Source organism: Amblyraja radiata, chromosome 30 (assembly GCF_010909765.2).
Source record: "Amblyraja radiata isolate CabotCenter1 chromosome 30, sAmbRad1.1.pri, whole genome shotgun sequence".
Classification (NCBI taxonomy): Eukaryota; Metazoa; Chordata; class Chondrichthyes; order Rajiformes; family Rajidae; genus Amblyraja; species Amblyraja radiata.
In genome coordinates this window covers 2,071,367-2,087,185 of record NC_045985.1, presented here as the reverse complement: position 1 = coordinate 2,087,185, position 15,819 = coordinate 2,071,367, and the positions used below count along the sequence as shown (strand labels likewise).

The 15,819-nt window shown below is 50.1% G+C and overlaps 1 protein-coding gene across 2 annotated transcripts; it reads left to right on the top strand.

Annotated features, from left to right (window-relative positions):
- Positions 1 to 272: 272 nt before the first annotated feature.
- On the top strand, positions 273 to 11,768 carry LOC116990089 (death domain-associated protein 6-like). Of its 2 annotated transcripts, none has more exons than XM_033047618.1 (4): positions 273 to 417; positions 3,025 to 3,673; positions 7,795 to 7,960; positions 10,803 to 11,768. In XM_033047618.1, the coding sequence occupies exons 1-4, from the start codon at positions 300 to 302 to the stop codon at positions 10,860 to 10,862; spliced, it is 993 nt and encodes a 330-aa protein (XP_032903509.1). In that variant the 5' UTR covers positions 273 to 299; the 3' UTR covers positions 10,863 to 11,768. The 2 variants fall into 2 exon arrangements, with proteins under 2 accessions (XP_032903509.1, XP_032903508.1); XM_033047617.1 differs by having other exon boundaries at positions 7,792 to 7,960.
- Positions 11,769 to 15,819: the final 4,051 nt, after the last annotated feature.

Genomic DNA, 15,819 nt, shown 5'->3' with positions numbered 1-15,819 from the left:
AAGGCTGGGGCCTTGCTCTGCGTCAATTGTTGAATGTATCGTCTTTATGTGAATTGGTGGGAGGCTGAGATTAAACATCTCTTACACTGAGAAACATTGGAAACCACATCTGGATCCAGAATAACTCTTCCCCCCACTCCCTGCCCGGGACAGGAATAAACGGAAGATGCTGGAGTAAGTCAGCGGGACAGGCAGCATCTGTGGAGAGAAGGAATGGGTGAGGTTTGGGGTGAAGACCTTTCTTCAGACTGATCTAGAGTAATAAGCCTAACGCTAGTTCTGGTCGCCCCATTGCAGGAATGATATGGAGACTTCAGAGAGGATTTGAGGGTTCCCAGAATGATGCCTGGATCAGGGGCTATTTGCTTCAGGGAGAGGTTGCACAGACTTGGATTGTTCTCTCTGGAACACCGACGGGTAAGGGGAGAGCTGATAGAATAGTATAAAGTTATAAGAGCATAGATGTGGTAGATAGTCAAACTCTTTCCCATGGTGGAAAAGTCAAAGATAAGAAGGGCAAAGTTTCATGAAAATTGTGGGCCAAGTGCACAGTGTATACAGAGGAAGGTGGTGTGCCTGGAACACGCTGCCAGGGGTGGTGGTGGAGGCAGGATTCAGATTATTGTCATTGTGCAGTGTACCAGTACAGAGACAACAAATTGCAGTTAGCATCTCATCCAGATGTGCGAACACAGAATAATGGGACAATAAAATATATATAGTGCAATTTTCAGGGGGGGGGGGGGGGGGGGGGATCGGTCACTGGGGGAAGGAGTGTCCGAGGGGTGGGGGGGGGGGGGGGGGGGGGGGGGGGGGGGGGGGGGGGGGGGGGGGGGTGGGGGGTGTTGACTGGCAGTCACCAAGGCGCAGAGTAAGTAGGGTAACAGCCGCAGTTCCTGAACCTGCTGGTCCGGCAACGGTGAGACCTGTAGCGCCTCCCAGATGGGAGGAGGGTGGTTGGGGTGAGAGCAGTCCTTGACGATGCTGCGCGCCCTTCGCAGACATCGCTTGCTCTGGACAGACTCAATGGAGGGGAGTGAGGAACCGGTGATGCGTTGGGCAGTTTTCACCACCCTCTGCAGTGCTTTCCGGTTGGAGACAGAGCAGTTGCCGTACCATACTGTGATACAGTTGGTAAGGATGCTCTCGATGGCGCAGAGGTAGAAGTTCACCAGAATCTGAGGAGACAGATGTACTTTCTTTAGTCTCCTCAGGAAGAAGAGACGCTGGTGAACTTTCTTGACCAGTGTTGAGGTATTGTGGGTCCAAGAGAGGTCACCAGAGATGTTGACCCCCAGAAACCTGAAGCTGGAAACACGCTCCACCTCCGTCCCGTTAATATGGATGGGGGTGTGCGTGCCACCCTTAGACCTTCTGTAGTCCACAATGAGCACCTTGGTCTTCTTGGTGTTAAGGGCCAGGTTGTTGTCAGTGCACCATGATGCTAGGAGCTGGACCTCCTCCCTATAGGCCCACTCAACATTGTCGTTGTATCATCTGTATACATGATAATTGCTTAATAGTACCGTTTAAAAAGCTTTTACATATGTACACTCGTATGCAGAATTACCTTCTCCCTGGTAGGCTCCAGTACAAGGTGATCTAAGTATCCTTCACGGAGGCACTCCACAAACTCCCTTTCTTGGGGTCTAGTACCAACCTGATTTTCCCAGTATACCTGCATGTTGAAATCTCCCATAACAACTGTAGCATTACCATTGCGACATGCCAATTTTAACTCTTGATTCAACTTGCACCCTATATCCGGGCTACTGTTTGGGGGCCTGTCGATAAGTCCTATTAGGGTATTTTTATCCATATAGTTCCTCAGTTCTATCCATCTCCTTATTCTATGTCAACCCTCGCAAGGGACTGAATTTAATTCCTCACCAATGGAGCTACCCCACCCCCTCTGCCCACCTGTCTATCTTTTTGATAGGAGGCTTACCCCTAAATATTCAGTTCCCGGTCCTGGTCCGCTTACAGTCATGTCTCTGTAATTCCCTCAACATCATACTTGTCAATTTCTAGCTGAGCCTCAAGCTCGTCCTTATTATTTTTTATACTTTGTGCATTCATGTATAATACTTTTAATCCATTACTCCACTCTCCCCCCCCCCCCCCACTATTATATCTCCAGTTTGTTCCCCCCCCACTATTATATCTCCAGTTTGTTCCCCCCCCCACTATTATATCTCCAGTTTGTTTCCCCCCCCCACTATTATGTCTCCAGTTTGTTCCCCCCCCACTATTATATCTCCAGTTTGTTTCCCCCCCCCCACTATTATATCTCCAGTTTGTTTCCCCCCCCACTATTATATCTCCAGTTTGTCTCACCCCACCCCCCACTATTATATCTCCAGTTTGTTCCCCCCCCCCCCCACTTTTATATCTCCAGTTTGTTCCCCCCCCCAGTATTATATCTCCAGTTTGTTCCCCCCCCCACTATTATATCTCCAGTTTGTCTCACCCCACCCCCCACTATTATATCTCCAGTTTGTCCTCCCCCACCAGGCAGATGAGATTAATTGTCTGGCACAGGTATGGTGGGCCGAAGGGCCTGGTCCTGTACTGTACTATGTTCTAGTCAGTTGAGAGCCTGTGAAATGGCGAGAGGCTGGAGGTTAATCAGATAGAAACATAACATAGAAAATAGGTGCAGGAGTAGGCCATTCGGCCCTTCGAGCCAGCACCATTCAACATGATCATGGCTGATCATCTAAAATCAGTACCCCGTTCCGGCTTTTTCCCCATATCCCTTAATTCCCGTAGCTCCAAGAGCTGAATCTAACTCTTTAAAATGTGTGGAAACTTCTTTGTTTTCTTCACCCTCATTGTTGAAATCTCATTACATTTGGAGTGTTATTAAAGACTTAACTCAATCTGTGTATTGTGGAAATAAGTGCTGGCCTAGCTGTAAATATCCCATCAGTTTACAGAAGATTCTACAAATTGTCGTCTGCCTCTTGTTTGCTATGACTGGCGGTGTTCCTTAGAAGCTAATAGTCCTCCACTGTGTTTCAGATGAGAATGGAGAAGGCAGTGATGTTGAAGAGGTGGAGGTTCTGTCTGAAGACTCGCTGCAGTCATCGGATGAAGAGAGTGAGGAGCCTGAGACTGCTGAGGCTGAGGCTGATGTAGGAGAGGAAGGCAGAGTTGTCCCCTCAGGAGAGAGACGGGAGCGGGTGGGAGCCGAGGACAGTCCCAGCTGCACAGGAGACGGTGGTGAGCCGGAGCAGCAGGGCATGGTAGACGGGCACGGTGCTGAGAGTGTCGGCAACAGTCCAGCAGCCACGGACCGGGACCTGCGAGCTGTTGGTCAACCGGTCAGGCAGGCTAAGAGAAGTCGAGCAGACTCCAGTGGGCAGAAAGAGGAGGCAGCAACACCTCTGTCTGAAGCCTGTGAAGACATCTCAGCTGATGAGCAGAAATCAGTCACCAGTTTGTCCACACGTACGTGCGATACAGGAACTATGGCATGTTCTGAGGCACAACCTTTGACACTGAAAGATGATGCAAACTTGGACAAAACACCCATCAAGAAAGAGAATTCGTTGCAAACTGACAGACAGGTTTCTGGGCTAACTGTAGTTAATGGACAAGATCGGGATTCAGTCCTCGACAACTCACCAGTTGCAAAGAGAATAAAACGAGATGGTGCCGTGGTCCAGAGGTAAGTGGCAAGAGATGCTTGCTCGGTTTTTCTTTACTCCTATAGATTTGTTGCAAGAATTCTCCTTCGGTCACAGACAGATCGAGCACAAATGAACCGTTTGTTTTGCTCATCCCCTCATGTGTGAGCTGCTGTGACACTACCGTGATGAACATTGTCTTGGCAATGGCCCTCACCCTCCTGCATCCTGGTAGACTGACAGCAGATAGAGGCACCTCGTCTCCAGCGACCCATCTCTCACTCTTCGGCTGCAGGAGAGGGAACAATGATGTGCTGAGTTGGGGTGGCAATCCATCTTTTGGGTTGAGATTGAATGGTTAGCGTGCATTCCCACATCTGCTTCCTTTCTTTATGTAAAAGATTTGAAAGAAAGAACTGCAGATGCTGGTTTAAATCAAAGGTAGACACAAAATGCTGGAGTAACTCAGCGGGTGAGGCAGCATCTTTGGAGAGAAGGGAAGGGTCTCGACCTGAAACGTCACCCATTCCTTCTCTCCAGAGATGCTGCCTCACCCGCTGAATTACTCCAGCATTTTGTGTCTACCATGTGAAAAGATTTGTCTGTGATGTTTTAGTTTCCAGTGCCCAGAGATGATTTCAGTCTTACTAACAGGAAACCTTACTTCAAAAGGAAACCAAAGATAATTTTGTTGTCGGGCTCTGGTTTATGCTGGAAAGATGAGTGTCTCGATTTGCCCTGAAATAAGTGGCTTGTTGGGCCATTTTGGGGTAATTGAAGAATCCGGTGGATGGGTGGTCGTTTGTCAGGTTGTGTGGAATTGCTGCAGTGTGAGTCTTGGTTATTGATCAGGTCGTATAACTTGTGCTACCCCCTGTGGAACGAATGAGAATCTGACTGCTACGTTTGATTATTGATCATTAACTTGTGCTACTCCCGTGAAACTAATGAGAACCAGACTGCTTGTTCAAGAAGGAACTGCAGATGCTGGAAAATCGAAGGTAGGCAAAGATGCTGGAGAAACTCAGCGGGTGAGGCAGCATCTATGGAGCGAAGGAAATATGCAACGTTTCGGGTCAAAACCCTTCAGACGGATGTGGGGGGGGGGAGGGGAAAAAGAAAGGACGAGGTGGAGCCAGTGGGCTGAGGGAGAGCTGAGAAGAGGAGGAGAAAGTAGGGACTACCTGAAATTAGAGAAGTCAATGTTCATACCGCTGGGGTGTAAACTGCCCAAGCGAAATATGAGGTGCTGCTCCTCCAATTTACGGTGGTCCTCACTCTGGCTATGGAGGAGGCCCAGGACAGAAAGGTCGGATTTGGAATGGGAGGGGAGTTGAAGTGCTGAGCCACCGGGAAATCGGAGGTGTTCGGCGAAACGATTGCCAAGCCTACGCTTGGTCTCACCGATGTAGAGCAGCTGACATCTAGAACAGCGGATGCAATAGATGAGGTTGGAGGAGATGCAGGTGAACCTCTGTCGCACCTGGAAAGACTGCTTGGGTCCTTTGAATGGAGTCAAGGGGGGAGGTAAAGCGACAAGTGTAGCATTTCCTGCGGTTGCAAGGGAAAGTGCCCGGAGAGGGGGTGGTGCGGGTGGGAAGGGACGAATTGACCAGGGAGTAACGGAGGGAGCGGTCTCTGCGGAAAGCAGACAGGGGAGGAGATGGGAAGATGTGGCAAGTGGTGGGATCACGTTGGAGGTGGCGAAAATGTCGGAGGATTATTTGTTCTATGTGACGGCTGGTAGGGTGGACGGTGACAGCTCTCCCTCCGCCCACTGGCTCCACCTCTTTATTTCTTCTTCCCGCCCCCACCCACCTACCCTCACATCAGTCTGAAGAAGGGTTTTGAGCCGAAAAGTTGCCTATTTCCTTCGCTCCATATGCTCACCCGCTGAGTTTCTCCAGCATTTTTGCCTACTGAGAATCAGACTACCATGTGATGACCAGATCAATAATGAGCATCAAGTTGCTGCTGCCTTTGATTATTGATTATTGATCTGGTCATGTGATGATTTACTGCCGCTTTGATCTGGTTATAACGACTGTGCTACCGCATGTGGAACTAATGAACAGCAGACTGCTGCTGCATGCTGTGGGGGGGGGGGATTTGGCCATAGTCTTCGCCTCGCTCACTGCTGCTTCTCTCCCAGCCGTCCAGTCTTGACCACGTGGTGCCGCTACGGCTCAGTTTTCCTCAAACCTGCAACAGGGGAGCACCAGTAGGAAGGAGGCAGCCCACTTTCTCTCCCTCTGGCTCGAATGCCTGGTTGTCATAGAGTGTGGGCTGACATGGTTCAAGTGACCAACCTACACACATAATGCTGGGGCTTGATCTGTCAGTCAGTAAAAGGAGTCAGAGCAACAACTAGAGTGAGGATGCTGTCACAGTCTGTACATCTTGATGAGCATTGTGGGTAAAGTGGGCAGGACAAAGGCACCCAAGGGTGCCAGCATTCAGTGAACCTGCACCCATGTGTGTTGTGGGAGGCTGGCGCTGAGCAACAAGCTTGTTGGTTCCATCGGTGTTGGGGGGGGGGGGGGGGAGATTGAGGGGGGATCTTATTGAAACTCACAAAATTCTTAAGGGGTTGGACAGGCTAGATGCAAGAAGATTGTTCCCGATGTTGAGGAAGTCCAGAACAAGGGGTCACAGTTTAAGGATAAAGGGGAAATCTTTTAGGAACGAGGTGAGAGAAAAAATTGAGTGGTGAATCTGTGGAATTCTCTGCCATAGAAAGTAGTTGAGGCCAGTTCATTGGCTATATTTAAGAGGGAGTTAGATGTTAGATGTGGTCCTTGTGGCTAAGGGGATCGGGGGGTATGGAGAGAAGGCAGGTACAGGATACTGAGTTGGATGATCAGCCATGATCATATTGAATGGCGGTGCAGGCTCGAATGGCCGAATGGCCTACTCCTGCACCTATTTTCTATGTTTCTAAGTGCTGGAGGCTCAAGGGACAGGCTGGGGAATTGGAGCTCCTGGACGATGGGTGAAGAGGCTTTTCCTTTATTGCCTGTGACTGCTCTCTGTCTATGCAGCTGGTACCTGATGCATGGTGACAGATATCAGCCCGTTAATTGTGTATCTACAGGGGCAGTGGGTTTGACAGTGCTGGATTCTACAACCCAGTACTACAACCCAAGTTTCAGCACCTAAGTTACAGAGAAAGGTTGAACAAGATAGGTCTTTATTCTTTGGAGCGCAGAAGGTTAAGGGGGGACTTGATAGAGGTCTTTAAAATGATGAGAGGGATAGACAGAGTTGACATGGATAAGCTTTTTCTATTGAGAGTAGGGAAGATTCAAACAAGAGGACATGATTTGAGAATTATGGGACAGAAGTTTAGGGGTAACATGAGGGGGAACTTCTTTACTCAGACTGGTAGCTGTGTGGAATGAGCTTCCAGTGGAAGTGGTGGAGGCAGGTTCGATTTTATCATTTAAAAATAAATTGGATAGGTATATGGACGGGAAAGGAATGGAGGGTTATGGTCTGAGTGCAGGTAGATGGGACTAGGTGAGAGTAAGTGTTCGGCACGGACTAGAAGGGTCAAGATGGCCTGTTTCCGTGCTGTAATTGTTATATTGTTATTAAATGTGGCAAACATGCACGGCAGCTCGACACCGTGACCGTGTGGAATGCAAGCATCGAGCTTTGTCCTCTTGGTTTGGTTCATGGAGCACAGATTTGGGGGGGGGGGGGGGGGGGATTCTGTAGTTACTGAGTTGTAATGTTTGCAACTTTGGGGGCAGCCACTATTGGGGTCACCTCACCCTGGCCAGGTTCTGTTTCATCCCTCTCATAATTGTGTAGTTATTTCAGACCTAGTGCCTTGGTTGTCTGGGCTTTGTAAGGGAATGGACCCTTCCATTCTGGGCTCCATGTATCTTGTCCGTTCTCCACAGAAGGCCATCTTATTGTCGTCTTTCCGTGCTCCTGGTCATTGTCCATGGACACCGGCTGGTCTCGGGACTGTTGGGGGGTACCTTGTGCACAGAGGAATCTGCATCTCAGGCAGGCAGGAGTGGGAAGGACCCGGCTTTGCCAGAACCCACTGTCCAGGAAATTTACGATTTTGGGCTGGGCTCGGGGCCGTTGGGACAGGTGGTGGGTTCATTATTCAGGTTTGTCTAACGTGTTTCTCTCCCGTGGGCAGCAGGAACGTGGAGGTGATTGAACTGATGGAGACTGAGGAGGAGCCGGACTGCACGCCCTGTCTCCCTGGAGACGAGAGCCCACTCCCCGCTGTTGATTCGACCCAAGCCGATTCCCCGCTGGTCAGTGTCGTCACCAGCTCCCAGACCAGCCCTGCAAGGCACAAGAGGGTAATTGCTTCCATGGACTTTACTGCCCTTGCCTGGGGCCTGATATACAGTAGGCTGGGGAGAACCGTTAATGTTTCATCTCGCCAACCCTGAGTGTGTGTATGCGTCTGTCTCTGTGTGTGTGTGTGTGTGTGTGTCTCTCTCTCTCTCTCTGTCTGTCTCTCTCTCTCCGTCTCTCTATCTCTATCTATCCCTCTCTGTGTGCTGCCTGCACTCCTGGCCTTGTCATCAGATGCTCTGTGATGCAGGCATGGGTTGTGGGTCAGTGGACTGGGGGGGGTGGGGGATACGGTGTGGACTGCAGGCTGGGACCAGGTGGGGTGGTGGTGATGTGGGAGGGGGGCTGTGAATTGGGATGTGGGACAGTGGGTGGAAGTGGATTCGCTAGGTGTATGGGTCAGTGGGGAGGGGCTGGATGGGGGTGGGAGGGGGTTGGAACAGTGGTGGGGGGGTGGGTACATGCACTTTGCGGTGATCTCCGCAATACACGGTATGAGATTCAACCTCCTATTTCTGTGTTCAACTTCCCAAGCAGTGGGTAACATTAGTTTGCCCATTTCCATCGGCCTTGGCACCTGGGTCCTGTGTATCGTGTATATCAATGCCCCAATTTCTCTGCACCTCTGCCCTGCCAACTCATCATTCAGATAACCTTTCATTTAACCTGTTCCTTTTGGTCTTTGGTCACTTACAGCATCTCTACACTTGGCGTCCTTCATAACTTGGTAAACGTGCCTTCAGTTTATAACTAATGCCAGTGGAGGCCCCTCTCCACTTGCCCCCCCCTCTCCACTTGCCCCCCCCTCTCCACGTGCCCCCCCTCTCCACTTCCCCCCCTCTCCACTTGCCCCCCCCTCTCCACTTGCCCCCCCCCTCCACGTGCCCCCCCTCCACGTGCCCCCCCCTCTCCACTTGCCCCCCCTCTCCACTTGCCCCCCCCTCCACGTGCCCCCCCCTCCACGTGCCCCCCCCTCCACTTGCCCCCCCCTCCACTTGCCCCCCCTCTCCACTTGCCCCCCCCCTCCACTTGCCCCCCCCCCCCCTCCACTTGCCCCCCCCCTTCCACGTGCCCCCCCTCTCCACGTGCCCCCCCCTCTCCACTTGCCCCCCCCCTCCACTTGCCCCCCCTCTCCACGTGCCCCCCCCCTCTCCACTTGCCCCCCCCCCTCCACTTGCCCCCCCCCCTTCCACGTGCCCCCCCCCTTCCACGTGCCCCCCCCTCTCCACGTGCCCCCCCTCTCCACGTGCCCCCCCCTCCACTTGCCCCCTCTCCACGTGCCCCCCCCTCCACTTGCCCCCCCCCTCCACTTGCCCCCCCCCTCCACTTGCCCCCCCCCTCCACTTGCCCCCCCCCCCACGCCCCCCCCCTCCATGTGCCCCCCCCTCCCCACGTTCCCCCCCTCCACTTGCCCCCCCTCTCCACGTGCCCCCCCCCTCCACTTAACCCCCCCCCCTCCACTTGCCCCCCCATCTCCACGTGCCCCCCCCCTCCACTTGCCCCCCCCTCCACTTGCCCCCCCCTCCACTTGCCCCCCCCCCACGTCCCCCCCCTCCATGTGCCCCCCCCTCTCCACGTTCCCCCCCTCCACTTGCCCCCCCTCTCCACGTGCCCCCCCCTCCACTTGCCCCCCCCCCTCCACTTGCCCCCCCCCCTCCACTTGCCCCCCCTCCACTTGCCCCCCCCCACGTCCCCCCCCTCCACTTGCCCCCCCCTCTCCACTTGCCCCCCCCCTCCACGTGTCCCCCCCTCCACGTGTCCCCCCCTCCACGTGCCCCCCCCCTCCACTTGCCCCCCCCCTCCACGTGCCCCCCCCCTCCACTTGCCCCCCCCTCCACTTGCCCCCCTCTCTCCACGTGCCCCCCCCTCTCCACTTGCCCCCCCCCCTCTCCACTTGCCCCCCCCCTCTCCACTTGCCCCCCCCCCTCTCCACTTGCCCCCCCCCCTCTCCACGTGCCCCCCTTTCCATGTTCACTCCTCTGCCCACTCCCTGTGTCCCCACCCCCTACACAGAGCGCGTACTTTGCAAAGCCATCGATGCAGAAGCTCATCAAATGCCGGCTGAAATGTGGAGCACATCCCTTTATCTACATCACATTACTTCAAAACTCCCCAATAAATCGGTCAAACGTGCTGTCCCTTGCTAGAATGTCTTCAATAAAAGCTTTGAACATTTTCCCTGTGTCAAAGCTTCAGCTACAGCGGTGTGGAATTTCTGCTTTGTTTCACTTGACCTTTACAATATTCCCCGTGTAACGGAACTTTTCCAAAATTAGGAAATATTAGGAATAACCAAGTATTCATAATCTCACAATTCACTTTCAAGAGCCTAGATTGAGGTGATGAGGCAATGGGAAGTTGCAGGGATAGGTTCTATTCTGTTGCAGTAGGTTATTTAAAAAACATCACGATTGCCTTTGGCACCACACAAGCATAGGAATAGATTGTGTGAATACAGAACCCACAGTTGTTTCCCAAAGCCGAGTGTGTAGATTTCATGGGCAGTTTGGGCTAGTAATTGGTTAGTCAGGCCACAGCTCTGATGAGTTGCTGAGTATCACTTTCCTGGGCCCCTCCCTCTCCCACGCGTTGTGGTTTATAGATATTTCTGATATATCATGTTGCTGAAGGCTGGCGTGTACAACCCATGTATAAACACCGAACATTGTATGTTTTATGTCAGGGCTAATGAAACCCGCACCTCTCTAGGATGTGGGAGGAACCAGCACAAGGTCACCAGAGCTGAGAGGCAGCAGCTCTACTTGTTGTGTCCTAGTGAGGAGGATGAACAGTGTTTCGTGGAGCTGTGCAGCTTTCTCTGACCAAGTTGTGTTTGTGTTTCAGGTGAACGTGGCAACGCAATGTGATCCTGAAGAAATCATCATCTTATCTGACTCTGACTGACACAGGGCTGAGTCCCTGGGTCACAGACAGTACATCAAGGAAACAAAGCTGTGGAGGTTTCAAATAGCAGAAGCATTGCAGGACATATGCTGCTGAGAAATGTATTCTATTATTTGGGGCGAGTGCTGATGGGGTCAGAAGCTTCTCTTGTCCACTGGCCTGAAGCCCAATTTACTTCTCTAGGGAGTGGGGCATGGGAGAAACCTATCCTGTGTTATAGGTTGTTTTAAAAATGTGTACAGATGAATTGTGTGCCGATGCACATGCTGGAAGGAGCAGGACAACGAGCGGGCAGTTCCCAGATCAGAGGTGGCAGAACTTGCATTAAATGTCGGAAATTTGTCAACTGATCTTCACACTTCCCAAAAGCTCAGTGGTCTGCGCAGTGGAATCCTGCAGAAGGTAATTAAATGATGATTTTCCCCGATTGGAAATCTAACTTCACAGAAATAATTGGAATAACTTGCAAGGAAGTTCAGATTTCAAAGTTGGTTGACTCTTAAGATTTATTCCTGCGAGGCCTCTCTGCGCTGCACTGCGCTGCAGGCAGCTCGCCCCCACAGTGGGGGTCCCACAAGGTCGGGTGTGAGCTGTGCTGGTCTTGGCTCAACCCTGGGCTGTCCCGTCCCATCCCGTCCGCTCCCATCACCCTGCCCATCAGTGGGAAGCAGGTGCCTTCTGTCTTGTGCAAGCCGACCTCTCTGGGCTGAGGTGCTCTCTAATCTACAGATCCTTTAACCAGTGGCAATGGGTGGTGGTATCATCGCTTGCCTCAGGGTTGGATGTGAAGTTGCTTTTCCATTCTCTGTTTCACTTTTTAAATGCAGAGTTTACTGCACTAAAGTTATGTATTAAAACCTAAAATAAAAAAAGCTAAATTTTTGGTCATGAAGCAGATTGACGTGATAACTGGTTTGCCAACAGTTTGTGTATTTGTCCCGAAACAGACATGAGCTTTCTTGCCTCTTACCCTTTTGGCTCCCGAAATGGACCGAGAAATGGCAGATGGAGTTTAATCCGAGCTAGTCTGAAGAAGGGTCTCGACCCGAAACGTCACCCATTCCTTCTCTCCAAAGATGCTGCCTCTCCAGAGAGTTACTCCAGCATTTTGTGTGGACTTTTGATCCAAGCAAGTATCAGGTGTTTCACTTGGGGAGGTTGATTGCAAGGTTGATACAGTTAAAAGACAAGACCTGAGCAGCATTTGGATGCAGCGGAATCTCGGGGGTCCAAGTGGCAACACAAGTAGGTAGAGTGGTAAAGAATGTTGAACATAATCCAGAATGGTGCCTAGATTTGTGGCTTTCAGCTACAGGGAGAGGTTGTTTTCTCTGGAGCCTCGGAGGTTGAGAGGAAACTTAATAAAAGTGTATAAAATCACGAGAGATAGATAAACAGAGCCTTTTTCTCAGTGTTAAATGTCAAAGACGAATGAGCATAGCTGTAAGGTGAGAGGAGCAAAGTTTTGTACCAGAGTGGTCGATGTAAACGTGGTAGAGAACTCATGACCTACTGAGTAGGGATTCCTCTGGGCTTCAGATAGTTAGACTGCCCAATACATGCACCTCACTGCATTGGCGAGATGCTACCAAATCCATCCCTGCAAACTGTTCCAATTTCAAACAGGGTAAATTGTTCATGCCCTGTTGCCAGGACTCTAGGGCCTGAGCTATAGGGAGAGGTTGGGCAGGCTAGGACTTTTCTTCCTTGGAGTGCAGGAGGCTCAGGGGTGATCCCTGAGAGGTGTATAAAATCACGACCTGTATAGTCTTTTACACAGAGTAGTGGAATCAAGAACCAGAGTCCATGCTTAATAGGATCCAATGGACAAAGGATAGGTGGGATTAATGTAGATGGCTCATCTTGGTTAGCATGGGCAAATGGGCCGAAGGGCCTGTTTCCATACCGTATGACTTCTCTCAGCACAGACCTTTGTGTAAGGTGGGAATAAGTTACACAAGATGTAATTGACTTCCAAACTGTAGCTTCACTGGCATGGCCAACACCAGTCTATGTAAGAAAGAACTCTTCTGAACTCTTTCACAGCCAGAAACCACCTGATGGGGAGAAATGGTGTAAAATATACTGCTGTAACGGTCCATGAAGATGTAATATTTGGTTTTAAATGTTTTTATGGCTGGCTGTTTGCGACAGATGTGGTGCAACGGGCATGAGAGTTGGGCCGTAACTTTTTACTGTTTAATTATATAACTTGCATATTTTAATTCTGAGGGTGACACAAGATGAGTTGTGGTGAAGAGGGCATAAGGATCAGGTTAGAATACATGAGTGGACAAAGATCTGACACAAGTGACATCTTGTGGGGAAATGTAGAATTGCTCATTTTGAGAAAAAACATTAAAAAGCAGATGAATCATCTGGGTGGTGCAATTCCAGAACTCAGAGGGATCTGGGTGTTCAAGAGAGTAGGAAGGTTTTCTTGTTTGCGGGGCTATCTAAGAGTAGAGGGAACCTGAGGGAAATTTTCCCCCGGACCTGATGGAACGCACTGTCCAAGTAGACTCACAACACTTCAAACATCAAAGCAATGGACCAAGTGTGGGTAAAAGGAATGAGTCTAGGTAGGCATTGTAAAGGGGAATGGGTCTAGGTTGGCCTTTGGCATTTATCTGTGCTGTATGACTGGTTCTAGATTGCTACAGTGGCCTCCATAATGTTTGGGACAAAGACACGTCATTTATTTATTTGCCTCTGCACTCCACAATTTGAGATTTGTAATAGAAAAAATCACATGCAGTTAAAGTGCACATTGTCAGATTTTAATAAAGGGTATTTTTATACATTTTGGTTTCACCATGTAGAAATTACAGCAGTGTTTATACATAATCTCCCCATTTCAGGGCACCATAATGTTTGGGACACAGCAGTGTAATGTAAATGAAAGTAGTCATGTTTAGTATTTTGTTGCATATCCTTTGCTTGCAATGACTGCTTGAAGTCTGCGATTCATGGACATCACCAGTTGCTGGGTGTCTTCTCTGGTGATGCTCTGCCAGGCCTGTTTTGCAGCCATCTTTAGCTTATGCTTGTTTTGGGGGCCAGTCCCCTTCAGTCTTCTCTTCAGCATATAAAAGGCATGCTCAATTGGGTTTAGATCAGGTGATTGACTTGGCCACTCAAGAATTTACCATTTTTTAACCTTGAAAACTACTTTGTTGCTTTAGCAGTATGTTTGGGATTATGGTCTTGCTGTAGAATGAACCGCCGGCCAATGCGTTTTGAGGCATTTGTTTTAACTTGAGCAGAGAGGATGTGTCTATACACTTCTGAATTCATTATGCTTCTACCATCGGCAGTTGTATCATCAATGAAGATAAGTGAGCCAGTACCTTCAGCAGCTATACATGCCCAGGCCATAACATCCCCACCATCGTGATTCACAGATGACGTGGTATGCTTTGGATCTTGGGCAGCTCCTTCTCTCCTCCATACTTTGCTCTTGCCATCACTCTGATATGTTAATCTTCGACTCATCTGTCCACGAGACCTTTTACCAGAACTGTGGTTGCTCTTTTAAGTACTTCTTGGCAAACTGTAACCTGCCCATCCTATTTTTGCGGCTGACCAGTGGTTTGCATCTTGCAGTGTAGCCTCTGTATTTCTGTTCATTAAGTCTTCTGCGGACAGGGGTCATTGACAAATCAACACCTGACTCCTGAAGAGTGTTTCTGATCGGCCGGACAGGTGTTTGGGGTTTTTCCTTAATTATAGAGAGAACTCTTCTGTCATCAGCTGTGGAGGTCTTCCTTGGCCTGCCAGTCTATTTGCGATTAGTAAGCTCACCAGTGCTCTCTTTCTTGTCAATGATGTTCCAAACAGTTGATTTTGGTAAGCCTAAGGTTTGGCTGATGTCTCTAACAGTTTTATTCTTGTTTCTCAGTCTCATAATGGCTTCTTTGACTTTCATTGACACAACTTTGGTCCCCATGTTGATAAGCAACAATAAAAGTTTCCAAAGGTGATGGAAAAACTAGGTGCTGAGAGCTGTCTTATACCTGCATTAAGGAGGCATTTAAACACAGCTGAGCACTTACAAACACCTGTGAAGCCATGTGTCCCAATCATTATGGTGGCCTGAAATGGCGGAACTATGTATAAACACTGCTGTAATTTCTACACGGTGAAACCAGAATGTATAAAAACACCCTTTAATAAAATCTGACAATGTGCACTTCGACCACATGTTAAATGTTTTTTTTCTATTACAAATCTCAAATTGTGGAGTGCAGAGGCAAATAAATAAATGACGGGTCTTTGTCCCAAACATTATGGAGGGCACTGTTCTTGAACAAGGGGTAAGGTGATTGTGTGGGCAGGTTGGATTAACACAGTCAACATCTACACGGGCCAGGATCAATGCAGGTTATCAGTAGGGATACAGCAGAGTCCCTGCTCAGCCCTGGTCCACTGTGATTGCACTCACCATCTACCTGATGAATGAGACTGTCTAGGCCAGGCAGCTAGCTCGCTTGGCAAAGGGAACAAGAGATCACCATCCTCTGCTCCAATCCTTGACAGAAAGGCTGCTATCCATTCCTGTCCGTGAATGGTGCTGGCTGGCGTGACTTGGATGCATCCCCCCCCCCCCCCCCCCATCTGAGTGACAGTGATAGATAGTTGTCCAAAGCTACGGGTGTCGCCAGCCGATGGCAATCACCAGCACCCGGAGGTGTGGTCTCGGTCTCGGTCTCAGCCGCTGATGTGCATCTTCCGTTGTCTTAACCAGCTGACTTGAAACTGTTGTCCCTTTCTCCACTGTTGCGGAGTGGTGGTCATCCCAGTTAACTAACACTTGGATTTTACAACCTTTACCCTCCTCCAGCCTACCCCTGCACTCACCCTTTTGCTGTCCTCTTGCTCAACACCAATTTAAATGCCCCACCATGATTCTAAACTCCAGAATTCAACCCCTGAACCACTCCTAAAAGCCTGTCAC